This window comes from Uloborus diversus, unplaced genomic scaffold, assembly GCF_026930045.1.
Source record: "Uloborus diversus isolate 005 unplaced genomic scaffold, Udiv.v.3.1 scaffold_12, whole genome shotgun sequence".
Taxonomy (NCBI): domain Eukaryota; kingdom Metazoa; phylum Arthropoda; class Arachnida; order Araneae; family Uloboridae; genus Uloborus; species Uloborus diversus.
In genome coordinates, this window is record NW_026557876.1 from 5701785 (window position 1) to 5716500 (window position 14716).

Consider the following 14716-nt stretch of genomic DNA (forward strand, 5'->3'; position numbering starts at 1 on the left):
CTTTGTCGTTGACCTCCAGTTTTTGATTTTAATGAATTCAAAATCAGTGTCCACACAGTCGACCCATCTCGTTTTTGGTCTACCCCTTGGCCGCTGTCCAAAAGGGACTGCATTGAAGACCGTCAACGCAGCTCTATCATTTTCCATTCTCAAGAGATGACCAGCCCATCTCATTGTTTAGTTTGGTAAATTTCAAAATATTGATAGCTCTTAAAAGTTTATTAAGTCTTTGTCTATCATAGAACTAAGTTTTAAAAAAAGGCTGCAATTTTGAATCATCTTTATAGCCTTATGGTCCTTAGAGCCCCTTACAATTGCAACATGGTAGATCTATCATGGTAAAAAAACTAAGAAGAAAAATGTTTAAGCCCCAGTAATTTAGAATGTTATTAAGTACTACTGAATAACTACACTGTTGAAATAGTTTTATAACCGTACACAGATAAGACAATCATAAATTCAAAAGCAGAATAGAAGGATCAACAGTCGGGGCCCATTCAAATTTTACTGGATTCCTTGAATCGGAAAGGCATGAGCCCCGACTGTTGATGCTTCTATTCTGCTTTTGAATTTATGATTGTCTTACCTGTGTACGGTTATAAAACTATTTCAACGGTGTAGTTATTCATTAGTACTTAATAACATTCTAAATTACTGGGGCTTACACATTTTTCTTTTTAGTTTTTTTGGTTTTTACGCAGTCGGGTTTTTTGTTTTTATTTAATAATTTATTATTTATTTTATTATTTATTTTTTTTTATTTATTTATTTTTTTTTTTTTTTGCGTTAAAAAATGTTTGAAACGTACATTTCCGCAGCCCTTACTTAGATAATCTCAATAAAAGAGAATCATGGACGTTCCTAAATTGCATTTTAAGATAACATATTTCATTTAAATTTTACAGAAAATACTTTTTGTCACTGTATTATGTTTACTATTTTCTTTTTTTTTTAAACAACGAAGAAGTTCTCTTTTTCTTCGTTTGTTGCATTGCTAAAAGGAAATTGGCGGCCCCACTTCTAAAATACTGGGGGGGGGGCAGCACCCCGCACATTCCCCCTTAGCGTCGGCCCTGCAGAGGGAGCTTAGGTTCTTGTCTCAAAGAGACTATTACACTATTTGTCGTTAAACTGATAATTAAATAAATAACTGGGTACGTACATGTGAATGTACGTACATTGTTGTATGTATGGAGGCGAAAGGAAACTTTTGAATGCACAAAAATGCGAGCCTATGGACGAAAAGACACCCGACAAACGCAGTCTTCTGTGCCATTTACTCACATCTTTTGCATTCAAAAAAGATTCCTCACAGCTCCGAAACAGGTGGGGTTTTTTTCTTTGCTAAATGGCTGCATGCTTGTTAACAACGTTTAGATACATTAGTAAAATAATAAATGCATTAATTTATAAGGTAATTTTTTGTCATTTTAGGCATTGCCCCCAGTAATAAAATAAACAGATGTCGGTTACAAAATCTGCGAGTACACACCAAAACTTAAAAAAAAATGCATTTATAAATCTGTACCTGCGAGCCAAACCGACGTAAGCAGAAAACAATGCGATTTTCCATTTTTTTTTTTTTTTTTGGTGAATTGTACGCAGAGGCCTATTCTGCATCGAGCCATGTTAACGTCATCCTGCATTTTTTACCAGGGTCATAAAGAGTGCGTGAAAATTGTTTCTGCAGTAAAAGTGTCCCTTTCGTTCGTGCTAATATGGTACAAGAAAACAGATTTTATTAAAGGCTAAAATATTCCTTTTATTACGTGATTGATACACTTTCGCAAATGATGTACAAAGCTATTAAACGGTTTTCTTTAGGAAAACAAATCTTCCTGAGTTACATATCCAGCAAACAAGGTTCGGTAAACTACCTCGGCCACTTTCTGTATTCTAACAGAAGATATTCATACATTTCAAGCAAAGTTCAAGTCCTGTGATCTTTATTTTTCCCTCATCGTGAGGCACTCGAACGGAATATCTTCGGGACTAGAGCTCCACGGCTCGGGCGAAGTGCCTCAGGTCGTCGTCCGCCAGGCACGCGAGGAGGACGTCGGTGCAGGTGGGGGGCAGGGGCGGGCAGAGGAGGGGGAAGCAGCGCAGGAAGCGATCTTCCAGGGCCCTCCTCTCCCGGACCTCCCCCAGCCGGACGAGGAGGAGGTCGCCGAAAAGCGGGAAGTCCTGCATCAGAAGATCCCTGTCCGAGAGCCGCCGGATCGCCTCGTCGGAGAGGCGCCGGGCCAGGTGGCAGTGGGGTCGGCGGGCGAGGAGGGAGAACCTCGATTTCTCCGCCCGGGCCTCCCGCATCTCGGCCTCGCACTCGGAGAGCAGCCGGACGCCGCGCTCCTCTTCCTCCTGCGAGAGCTCCATCTCCTCCCAATCTATCGCGATGCCCCTCCAGGCGTACGTCGCCAGCAGCACTCTGGCTACACCGCTGTGTCCATTCGCCAGGGCGTAGTGCAGGGGACAGAATCCAAGTACATCTTTGGCATGCAGACGCGCACCCCTCGACACCAACGCCCTGGCTGTCGGCACGAGGCCTGCTCTCGCGGCCAGATGCAGGGGGCGGCGGCCATGAAAGTCAGGCCCGTCGCATTCGGGGTCGGCCCCCAGCAGCACTTCTGCCGCGGCCTTCCTCCCCGAGCCCACGGCGTGATGGAGGGGCGTCCGTCCCGATCGATCCCTCGCTCTCGCGTCCCATCCAGCCTCCAGCAGTGTCCTAATCTTCTCCGCGTCTCCGATCCTTGCCGCATGATGCAACGCTGTCATTCCGTCCCCTTCCGTCTTCAACGCACGTCGCGGCCGGCGTCTCCTGGAAGAGAGAGAGAGAGTGAACACACATTCGGTTGTTATAAAAATGAAAGTGACTTATCTATGAGCAGCAAACGGAAGAACTTTCAGTAAAAACCATAGACTAATAATAAGAGTAGACCGAGCTTTCCCAGATTTGCTGATGAAAAAATTGGTTCATGGATACATCATGTGACTGGTGGGAGGCTTGGCGAAAACTTTGGCAGCATGGTTGCTAGATGGCAACATTATCTATAGTTTGGCACACGACATGTATTTTAAGACGTAATGTGTTTTTATTATAATTTTTTTTCCAGGTGCAGAGATTGAACTGTTTTTCTTTTAGTTATGCATTATTTTGACATTATTAATTAGTTTTTGATCACAGTTTTCAGTAACTTTTATTTCATTCGGAACTGCTACGTCAGCGTTGGCGTGAACGTAATGGCGTAAACGTTTTGCGTTTACGCAAAAATGTGCTAATCGGTATCTTAAATTGAAATTGTAGATAAAAATCTTACCGTTTGCCGATTCTTATTGGGCGCTTGCATCTGTAATTGCTTGGAGAGTTATTGAAATTGACTAAAGAAAATGCACAATACTATCTAAACGAAAAACTCACTATATTAATAAAATAATTACAACTTAAAATAACAAATTTACAAATCGGACTCCATAAAAGGTCATTCTTCCGTGTTCCATCAATTCTATTTATTTTATTTCTCGCGGGCGTTGATCGTAGCAGACGATCAACGCCCGCTGTTGCTAGGATATCCACTAGTCACATGGTTTGGTTTATGAGCAGCAAAAGGGTTGCTATAGCTCGGTCTATTCTTATTATTAGCTTATGGTAAAAACCTTTTTATTCAACACTAGCGGCACTCGCACGGCTTTGCCCGTAGAAGAAAATGAAAAGGTCATTTGGTACGCCAGTATATTTACAAATAATGGATGATGAATTTCTCGCCCATTTGCTCGTCCACGTTATGACCAGGGCCGGATCGAGGATTTCGGGGCCCAGAGGCATTACAAGTGATGGACCCCCTCACACATGTATTTTATACAACATCTCATACGTTATTTCTCCAGCCTGTATTTCAGTCACCAAGCAAAATCTTCCTTATTATCAAATTCCATTATTTACCTCTCATTTTAAAGCTTATAATTTTATGTTCTGACTACAATTTAAAATTTTTTCAAATAATGTTTACTAACAACTAGAAAGTCGCCCATCAAGGTGTGACGAGTGAAAGATGTTTCTAAATTTGAACGAAGCCATTGCCTGTTTGGTGATATTTTGTTTGATGAAATGTTAAGCCTTAACACCAGTGAATGAATCCTAAACTCCAGTAGGTAGCGTTCATTGTTTTGGTTTCTTCGTTTTATAAAAATGAAAGTCTTACCGTAAAACGGGGTGAAGTGAATCGGGTGGGATGAAAAGGATCACAGGTTTTATTTTCAAGGTAACACGTGCTCGCGTCTATGCGGGAGTAGTTGAAGAATTCAAAATGGCGTTACAGGTTCCGATAATTGTATTGTTGTGTTATAACCCCAAAATTCGTTGTATTACAAGATTTGTGACAGCAGTGAACAAAGATTTCAACTACATCTGAATCGAATTATTGTCAACAAAAAGGTAAGTGACTTATATACATGAAAGAGTTATTGTGATATCTGAAAAGCCATCCTTATTAACTAGTGTTTTTTTAAATCTGACTTTTAAATCGAAATATTTTGTTGTAGGCTAATTTGTGACAACAGGCACACCAGTGGGGTGGAATGGATCATGCCGCGCAAGTATGTCAAAAATGCTCGGATCAGCGACAAAACGTAACTACAATCTTCAACATCTAGAAAATGCTGTTTTTGCAGTCAAACCTAAAAAGATCGTCGGTGATATATGCCATGCCATATGCTTTCGTTTTCGTTGTGTTCATTTTATCTTTCGTTTTTGTATATTACTGAACACCCACCCATGCAAATATAACTACAAAAATACAGTATGTTTTTTAAAAACGGAATTCATTAACCCCTGTATAAAGAAGAAGTTATTGTATTATAGAAATCATATGGTGATCACTCTTTAACATTAAATAAAAATTGTTATTATTAATGTAGAATAATTTCCGTTGGATAGTACTATTTAGGAGGAATGTAAGAATTTATGTATTTTTTTTCCAGATTTTTTCATACTTTTGTTTGCGAGTAAATTTAAAAAAGACCTGAAAAAAAGATCCGCTTCATCCCGTTTTACGGTACCAGTAAAACAGTTAAGGACCTTTAATCTTCTAGGGACCTTAAAGGACCTTAAATCTAAGGACCTTTAAGATTAAGGACCTTTAATCTTCAGAATTTTCGATTTTCTGGAAAAAATATATGTTATGCATAATTTTATTCTGAACAATTTGATACCTTATTTATTACCATACGCCAAAAACTTTTCGAGTTATTGTAAAAATGCGTAAACCAGTCTTGCATAATATAGACGAACGCGCGATCGGTGTTCGCAGAAAATTTTTGGCTCTGCAGAAATGTTTTTTCAAACTGCTAACGTTAATTTAAAAAAAAAAAGAAAAATTATTTTTTTAATCCCAGTTTATTTCTGCTAAAGCCTTTCTCCAAAAGCCTGTTAAAGCCCATGTGTGAAAAAAATAATGGTTTTGGAAGTTTTCTCCAGTTGGTGAAAAATAAGCACAAACTGTATGTTATTGCAAAAAATAATATTAAATAATTGAAAGCACTTTTTTTTTGTTGCTTTCATATTTGAATATAAATTTATTTCTTCATTCACGGGTGAGTTAGGCAAAATAATTATTTGCAGAAAAATTTTCCTGTTAGGATTTGTGTTCGCAGAAAGCTTTTCATTTTATCCAAGTCTGGCGTAAACTTTCCCCGCAGAGATTTATGTTAACAGCAGCTGTTTAAGCTTCTTTTTCTCGGGTGTCGATTTCTTCGGTTTTCTCGTTTTGCGCGCATGATATTTCAGAAAGTTTCTTATATATTTCCGTAAAACTTTTCATGCTTGTTTGTCTGATACATCTTAACGATGTGAACCTAAATTTCAACTAAAAAGTTAAAGTTAATATTTAAAAATAAATATTTTTTTACCCAAAATTTTGGAAATTTTCGATATTCACTTACCAAATTTCAAAAAAATAAATAAATAATTTAAAAAAAAATAAATAAATTTAGGTTCAGGTCATAAATATAAACCAGATAAACATACATTAAAAGTTTTACGGATATATATATAAGAAACTTTCTGAGATATCATGCGCGCAAAACGAGAAAACCGAAGAAACCGGCACCTGAGAAAAAGAGGCTTAAACAGCTACTGTTAACATAAATCTCTATGGGGAAAGTTTAGGCATTTTTACAATAACTCGAAAAGTTTTTGGCGTATAGTAATAAATAAGGTATCAAATTGTTCAGAATTAAACTGTGCATAACATATATTTTTTCCAGAAAATCGAAAATTTTGAAGTTTAAAGGTCCTTAGACCCCTTAGTCACCGGATCGAGTTCTGCCTTGTCACAATAAAGCTTTCCCTGCATGTGTTAAACACTACCGAAACATATTATCAAATGATCATGCCGTGGCGCGAGTTTCATCGTTGAAACACGCGGGTTACTCGATCATTGTTTGTCATGCGGATTGATACAGTAACTAAAAAGTGTTTATGTTTACTTTTCATTTTAGAGCTAGAAAAAACGTTTAAAAGATCATTACTCAGTAAAATATTGCTGAAGCATTTATATCATAGTTGTTAACAGTTGCGGTTTTGAGGGGGGGGGGGACTGTTTCCCTCCCGAAGAGATGAAAATAACTGAACTACATCAATAAAACATTTTATGTTACTTCTTTAGAACATAAGCAAAAACTAAAAAACGAAAAGCACACACACATAAAACATATATTTCAATAAAATCCCTTTGATTTTGTTAGGAGGGCAATATTGCAGTCAGAGGTCGGTGCAGAAAAATACATAAAGCTCACAAATTTCGAATTCAAGGGTACAAAATGTCACGATTCCTTCATTAGCACTCCTTTGATAGAAAAAGTGATTTCTCTATTTTGATACGCTCTTGTTAAATCATTATAATAATCTTTCAAAGTAATACAGAGCATTATTATACCATTTTGGTGATATTACATAAGATTTAGTAGTTAAGGAGCTTAAAATATATTTTACTCATTGAGAAGGAATACTAATGGAGGGAGCCATAGCAAATGTCTCAGTGAAAAAAGCTTGGGACCCAATGTTTGGCTGGGAAGTAGTCGCGTTTTGGCACACAATCGCTCTTTTGGCATTAAATATTTTTCAGACGGCGCTTATTATGAAGTGGGGGCTACAAATCAGAGCAACTCTGGCTCCAACTCCTTTACCGCATAATAATAAATAAATAACGGATACAAATACAGGCCTATCATTCGAACTCCCTCTCCACACTTCTTTCCGAGTTTTAAAGTAAATTGAAAAATGCAATTGCATTTTTCAGGTATTTTGATGTTTATTCCCTGAAATGACGGGCATGTACAAATAGTTTAAAGTGTTCTGTTATTGACTGAAAATTTATGGATTCATATGTATTGTAATCAATGTTTTGAAATGATTTCATACGCAGGCATACTAGTATTTAAATTGAAACATAAAAATAGCAAATCTTTATTCTTGCGCATCTGCTGTTCACGGGAGCTTGGCGAGAAGATACTCGCCAAGAAAGCAAATGTACACAAAATGCTTAAGAGGCGTTAAAATAATTACTAGTTAAGTATAAAGTGTTTTTATGGAACTAAAATGTTATTTGAAAGCAAGATATACAATGTTTCATAACTTTTATAGGTAAAATAAGTGCAAAAATTTAAAAATTATAGGCAACTGTGGAATATGTACTCGTTGAATGCATATAAATGTCATTTTTTCTTTATTTAGAAGTGAAAAACATTCGTACATGCTAGGGAAAAGTTACTGGACCTTCTGGGGTGGCTTTTTCCTCACAGTTTACAATGCTAGAATACTGAACTATTACTATAAATCTAATTTTTCCCTTCTACAGTTAAAGGTTGTTATCATGCATGGCTTCAGCTAATGGAAACTTCTTCAGCGGTTACGGTCAACTCGAAATTGCTCCCCAGGTCACATGGTACTGCTGCCGTATCGGGATAGTAGGGTTGCACTCTCTCCATCTATTCCTTCTCAATGATTTTACCATCACATTTGGAGTAAAATAGAACATAAGGTTTAGTTACTTTAAAGAAGATTAATCAACTTTAGCTTCTTTCAAACATTTTAAAGGATCCTCACAAAAACTGCTTAACAAACATTATGAGGGGGGGACACTTTTGACTTTTACATCCCTGCAAGGGCGGATCCAGAAAATGTTCAAGGAGGGGGCGATTGTTTTCGCTCTTTACTCTTTAGAACTTCAATTTCTAAAAATTTTCGAAGGAGTGCATTGAACCCCTCGTTTACCTATCCCTAATATCATCTATCGTCTAAAATTGAGATTTCGGAACTTCAATTTCCAAAATATTTCTGTAGAAAGTTCGTGCCCCTATCCCCAGAGTAATAAGAGATGTGCTACGATTGCGTTTTAAAGACTTCAATTCCGGAAGAATTCCTGGAAAAAGCTCCCTTTCTTCTAACACCATCGAATATTATGTAAAAGTACGGTTTTGAAACTTCAGTATTGAAAATATACATGAAGAAATTTCCTGTCTCTCGGCTCAAGGAGGGGGCGATCGCCCCCATCGCCCCTCCCTTGTATCCGTCCTTGCATCCCTGAAATTCAAGTTCACGGAGGTGAGAAGTCAGGATAACCACACTAAGTTTTTGAAGCAAAATCTATCTTTTTGTTTTTCGACAAAAATCTCGCAACTTCAACTATATAGCTCAAAATAAACAAGGGGGATCGCTCATATCATGGAAAATAAAATGTGATGTTACTACTGCCACGCACAGTGGGGTGAAAACGTCAAAAAGCGCTTATCAGTGTTTTTAAACCTCTCTCGCTTGTTTGTTTACACAGGCATGTTATAATGGATTTTTCTCGATTTGCTTAGGCTCAGGGTCTAAAGTTTGCAGGGTTACGCAGCCAATTCTTTTTCAGGGTCTTTCTACAGACCATTTATGACTAATCAATATTAATTTCTAAGAGGACATAAGAGGAAATTTTTTTTTTTTTTTTTGTAGAGTGTTTTGAAACGAGCTGATGTGTGCATCACATGACTTCCTTTTACTCCAATTTAATGTCATTTCCCCATTATTCGCTATTTTAATGTGATTCAATATTTATTCTCTAAATATCACCAACAATGGCCAAATTGAAACCAAAAAAAAAAAAAAAAAAACCTCCGCCAAATTTGTCGCCAAGTTGGCGACAAAACTTGGCGACCAAAAGACTGGCGATATATCGCCAAGTGTCCGCCAAATTGTAACACCACTTAAGTTTGCATTGATATTAACAATGATTTCCCCCCCAAAAGGTGCAAAAGACCCCCTTAGGAACATCCGAAAGCAACCAAAAGGGGAGGTGCACAACTAGACCCCACTACGAGTCTATGTACCAAATTTCAACTTTCTAGGACATACCATTTTTGAGTTATGCGAGATACATACGCACATACGCACATACATACAGACGTCACGAGAAAAGTCGTTGTAATTACCTCGGTGATGGTCAAAATGGATATTTCGCGTGTCTATACATTCTTAGGCACTTTTCCGCATGTGGTCGAATCGAAAAAAAAACTCAACATTCATTTGGGGGTGAGCAAAATGGAAATTAAGGGCGATTTTTGAGTGAAAATTTTTTCGCGAATACAATACTTCCTTTTTTGTAAAAGGAAGTAAAAAATAAAATTGAATTCCGAAGTTTTTGGTGCTAATCAAAACCGATTTTTGGTTTGAGAATTTGATTACTCATTTTTTTCATCCTATTACTATCGTTGGACATGAGATAAATTAAATATACCCGCCTTTAATAGGAAAAAAAAAATATATATATATATATATAGACTGTGTGTGCTTAAAAGAAATTTTTGTAAATGCCCGCACTCATGATTCGTAAACTTTCTAAAGGCTTCCTTCAGCTTTATAGTGGACGAAGGGCTCTAAAATTCCAGTTCTGATTGCCTATGAGGTAGGCCTGTGCAAATTTATTAATCCTCAATTGGGGTTTAGTATAGGGAAAAAAACCCATTTATTAGCGCTTTTTGGCGTTTTTGCCCTACTGTGCCACGCACAGTGGGGCGAAAACGCCAAAAAGTGCTTATAAGTGTCATTTTTTTCCTATAACCAGCCGATTGAGGGTTAATAAATTTGCACAGACCTACCTCTTAGGCAATCAGAACTAGAATTTTAGAGCCCTTCGTCCACTACAAAGCTTAAGGGAACCTTTAGAAAGTTGAAGAACCATGAGTGCGGGCATTTACAAAAATTGCTTTTGAGCAGTGTATAATTTTTTTTCTTATTAAAGGCGTGTATATTAAATTTCTCTCGTGTTCAACGATAGTAATACAACGAAAAAAAAATGAGTAATCACATTCTCAAACCGAAAATCGATTTTGATCAGCACCGAAAACTTGGGAATTCAAAGTTATTTTTTTCAAAACACTCTACAAAAAATGTCCTCTTATGTCCTCTTAGAAATTAATATTAATTAGTCATTAATGGCCTGTAGGAAGACCCTGAAAAGGAATTAGCTGCGTAAACCTGCGATCTTTGGACCCTCTGAGCTCAAACAAATCGAGAAAAATCCATTATAACATGCCTGTGTAAGCAAATAAGCGAGAGAGGTTCAAAACCCATTTATTAGCGCTTTTTGGCGTTTTTGCCCCACTGTGCCACGTGTCAATGAGGAATGGCATTTTGTGTTTAGGTAACGGAGGTGAGTTTTTCCTGTGACATGACTACTTATCCTTAAAAATGGACTAAAACACAATATTAAAAAATAATTGTACTTAATTAATTAGCATTTGAGACACTTGTGAAAGGGAAAAAAAATAAATAAATAAACATATACTTTTAATTAAACACGTTAGTAAGCAAAAAATAGTCACACAAGGTGTGTGACATGCCACGGAGGTGAGAATTCACATGTTGTGAACCAAAAATATATTAAAAAGTATTATTAAAAAATTATTGGCAGGTTTACATAGATATATTTTTGATCAAATTAAAAATCATTTTCAAACAAATTGTTCCTTAAAAGTTTTTACTGTAAAAGGCGTGTGACAGAAAAGTTACACTTTTTGAAGACTGACCCATATATGTATTTTACAACAACTGGATGAAAATTTAAGAAATTTTGCTTCAGATTAATTATTTTTTACGAAAATTTTCGCCTTGACTCTCACAGATTTTCAACCATGAAAACTTTTGAAACTATTTTTCCCACCAGCATATAAGCAACCTGTTACTCAACACTCACACTGTGACTTCATATGGCTTCCAAAGGTAAACACGTGAGTCACAGTTGGTTCTTTAGACACAGAGGGGTAAACATTCAAGTAGCCTGTTCAGGAGAGTGGAATCATTTACCAAGTTAAGTACAAATACAAGTTCTATCATTTAAAAACACTTTAAACACTTTTTAGCTTTTTAGGAAATTCTCCATGAACTAAAATAAAGGCATTTCATAATCCAAAGCGCAAGTGGATCCTTCAACTCATGATACATTTACAGCTAAATATCTTTCAAATTTATAAAGTTACTAGTGGTACTCGCACGGCTTTGCCCGTAACAGAAAAGTAAAAGGTCTTTTGGTTCGCCTGTTTATTTACAAATAATGTATGGTGAATTTTCTCGCCAATTGGCTTGTACCCATGTTACGGCTCCACGTTATGATAACTCCGTAATTTACTCGTCCATCTTATGATATTTTTGTTCTTAAAATTGGATTGGAACAAGAACCACATCGAATTTTCGAAAAATCGCTTCGAGGTGCACACTTCCATGGTACAAACTAACTTTGTGAAAAATTTCATGAAAATCGGCCGAACGGTCTATGCGCTATGCGCGTCCCAGAGATCCTGACAGACAGAGGGACATTCAGCTTTATTATTAGCAAAGATTGAGTCGAATTTCAATAATTCTTGGACGCGGACAAATGATGGGGGGGGGGGGAGTCTTTCTGAAAACGGCAACACTTTCCTGTTATCCAGACTTGCCAGACGTCCCGGTTTTACAACCGGGACAGTCCCGGTTTTCAGGCAAAATCCTGGTGTCCCAGCAGGTTTACATCAGGTCCCGAGAAAGACAAATTTGGTTAGATCACCCAAAAAGTCTAAAAATAATTAACTGTAAAGGATTATTTTGGATAATTACTTTGTCATTTGAAACATAGACTTGTAAAATCAATATCGAATCTGCTTGTGAAGATTTTTACAACAACATTAAAACCAAAATATACTTTCTAAAAAAAGTCCTAGCGAGTGAAAAATATATGTAAATATCATTTAAGTTTTTATTCCTCATTCAAAGTATTTCTTTAAACTGGAGTAACTAATAAATATTAACATGAAAGAAAGGTTAAATTCATCTGCTTGTGTCATTTATTATTACCCCAGGTTTAGGCACATAATTTCTTTTTCTTCGTAGCATTAAGAATGAACTACCCTCAAAAACCAGCCAGGGGTGTGTTCCTTTCAGGGGTGTTTGTAATACGAAATTTTGAAAAAATGTCTTGAAAAAAAAAAACTTTAGAAATTATTTTTTTCAATAACTTTTGTTTGAATATGTCTAATTTTTTTTTACGAGGGGATGGGAGTTGAGTTTCTCATAGTTTCTGAAAATTTCACTGTAATCAAAAAATTTACTTGAGTCCACTACCATCCGTGATTCCTTTTTGAATACTTGCGATGGGGGGGGGGGGTATTCCGGTGTCCCGGTTGAACATTTCAGAAATCTGGCAAGCCTACTGTTATCGTGCAGAGAGATTCTTGTTAAAAACGAATTATTTGCGAACGATCCCATACGATGCATCGCCCATCCAAGAATTACTGAAACTTGGCTCATTAGATCGCTGATAACTTTTTAAATTTTAAAGATGGAATTTTATCACGAGGTGCAGGATCTATCTGGGCTTTGGATTATGAAGATTATAAATTGATATCTTTTGCGCATGCGCAGTAAAAATTCAACTGCTTTAAACGTTCATATTTCAACCAATTTTCAATATTTTAATTTCAAATTTTGTTATTATGTTTCTTTTGTATGCTGTCAAATACTCTGAAAGTTTAGTGACGGTTGGCGTAAAACTCTGCGTGTTATGAGTAGAAATCTTTCAAAAAAAATTTGCTTTTTTGAAAGAAATGGTTATATCTCCGTGGGCATAAGAGATACTATCACGAAAGTTTAAAATTAAATTCTACATAGTTCGTTAACATATTTCTGAAGATTATAGCTTATTCTCAGATATTTACAATGAAGAATGGTCAAAAACCTTTTTTTGTCTTTTCAATTTGTTGCTGGTCCCCTAAATGAATAGTACATTCAATTTTTATTGGAAAATGACAGTTGGAATATACCTTTTATGTGGAAAAATTACAGAGCAATTGGTCTCTTAACAATTTTTTTTTCCCACGAACTATTCGTGGATAAATTGAATGTTTTAAAGGAAAAGTTAGGACTGTCTGGAAGCATGAAATTTTCAAAATGAGTGCTGATAAATAGGGCCCGACTAACTAAAAGTGAGCCCCAAGGCCCACAATAATTTAGAGGCCCCCTAAAGGCTATTATTTTAAAAATGTGTGTATTTTTTGTATAGTTATAATGCTATGCATAATTCTTTGAGTAATTTGGGGCCAGGCCCAGTAGGCCTGTGCGGTAATCAGGTCCTGCTGATAAAGCCTGAAATAGGTTAATCAGAGGTAGCATGTGTCAAAATAATTTCCGGTATCCAAAAACATCAAAGTACTTAAAAGACGCAAAAGAATTAAAATCTAAAACGCAGGAAGTACTTTTATCGCCCCACATGTAGAGCACATCGTACCCATTGTTAGTGCACCGGATATCCGGTCGATCCTTTACTATCGGGTATCCCGGCCAGCCCACATCGGGTGGGATATCCAACGGATTTTTGCAGGATATCCGGCATCGATTGGGGGGTTATCGTGTGATCATGTCAGATTATCCGGCATAACGTGGGGATTCAACAGAAAATTGCCAAAAAAAATGTTGGATGAAGTTCATGTTTTCTTCATCAATTTCTACTTCTAGAAGTTCAGATGTTAATTTCCATCTTTTAAGACTGTAGGGGAAAGGGCACATGAGCATGGTATGTTTTACTAAGACAACTTCAAGCAAAAAATCTTGAAACATCCTCAAATAATGGCAGTACTACCTAACTCAGAGATTCTCAAACTGAGTGCTACGACTCAGTTTGTACGACTCATCCGCTGCATGTTAGATGGGTACACTAAATGTAGACCAACAATACCATCTCCCCATTTTTTGATGTAGCATGGTGGACTTTCGGAAGATTGTGACTCCCTCGCCATCGGAAAACATCACTGGTGATAAAGCGTAATATACGAGCAGTTCTTAATCACCGCCCAAAAGTTATTATTACAGAAGACTGATGTAAAAACTACCTCTGAGTTCCTGTGCACCAAACTTGACGCAACCTGCGAATTTTCAAGGGGATCAGCAAGATTTCAACTTTTCTTGTGGTCACTATAAGTGACATTCATAAATTACAATCTTTTATAATATCTCCTGGGCTTAGACCTCAATAAAAGATAATAACACTCTTTATCAAGACGACCAATGAATAAAAGTTCAATGTTCAATATTTTTCTCTTCTCCCCACCCTATGATCATCATAAAGAGAATCGTGGGGTGGAAAAAACTTGAGTTTGTGATTTGACTTAAGAACACCCTTAAGTATTCAAATGAACGAAATTTACACAAGACTGGCTT

The 14716-nt window shown here is 36.8% G+C and overlaps 1 protein-coding gene across 1 annotated transcript; it reads right to left on the bottom strand.

The window, feature by feature from the left end:
- Window positions 1–1992: 1992 nt before the first annotated feature.
- LOC129232440 (ankyrin repeat domain-containing protein 65-like) lies at window positions 1993–14464 on the bottom strand. The gene is made up of 2 exons (XM_054866586.1): window positions 14389–14464; window positions 1993–2815 (listed from the first exon to the last, which is right to left on the bottom strand). Exon 2 carries the CDS (start codon window positions 2770–2772, stop codon window positions 1993–1995), a length of 780 nt encoding a protein of 259 aa, XP_054722561.1. The 5' UTR covers window positions 2773–2815; window positions 14389–14464.
- Between the last annotated feature and the right edge of the window lie 252 nt (window positions 14465–14716).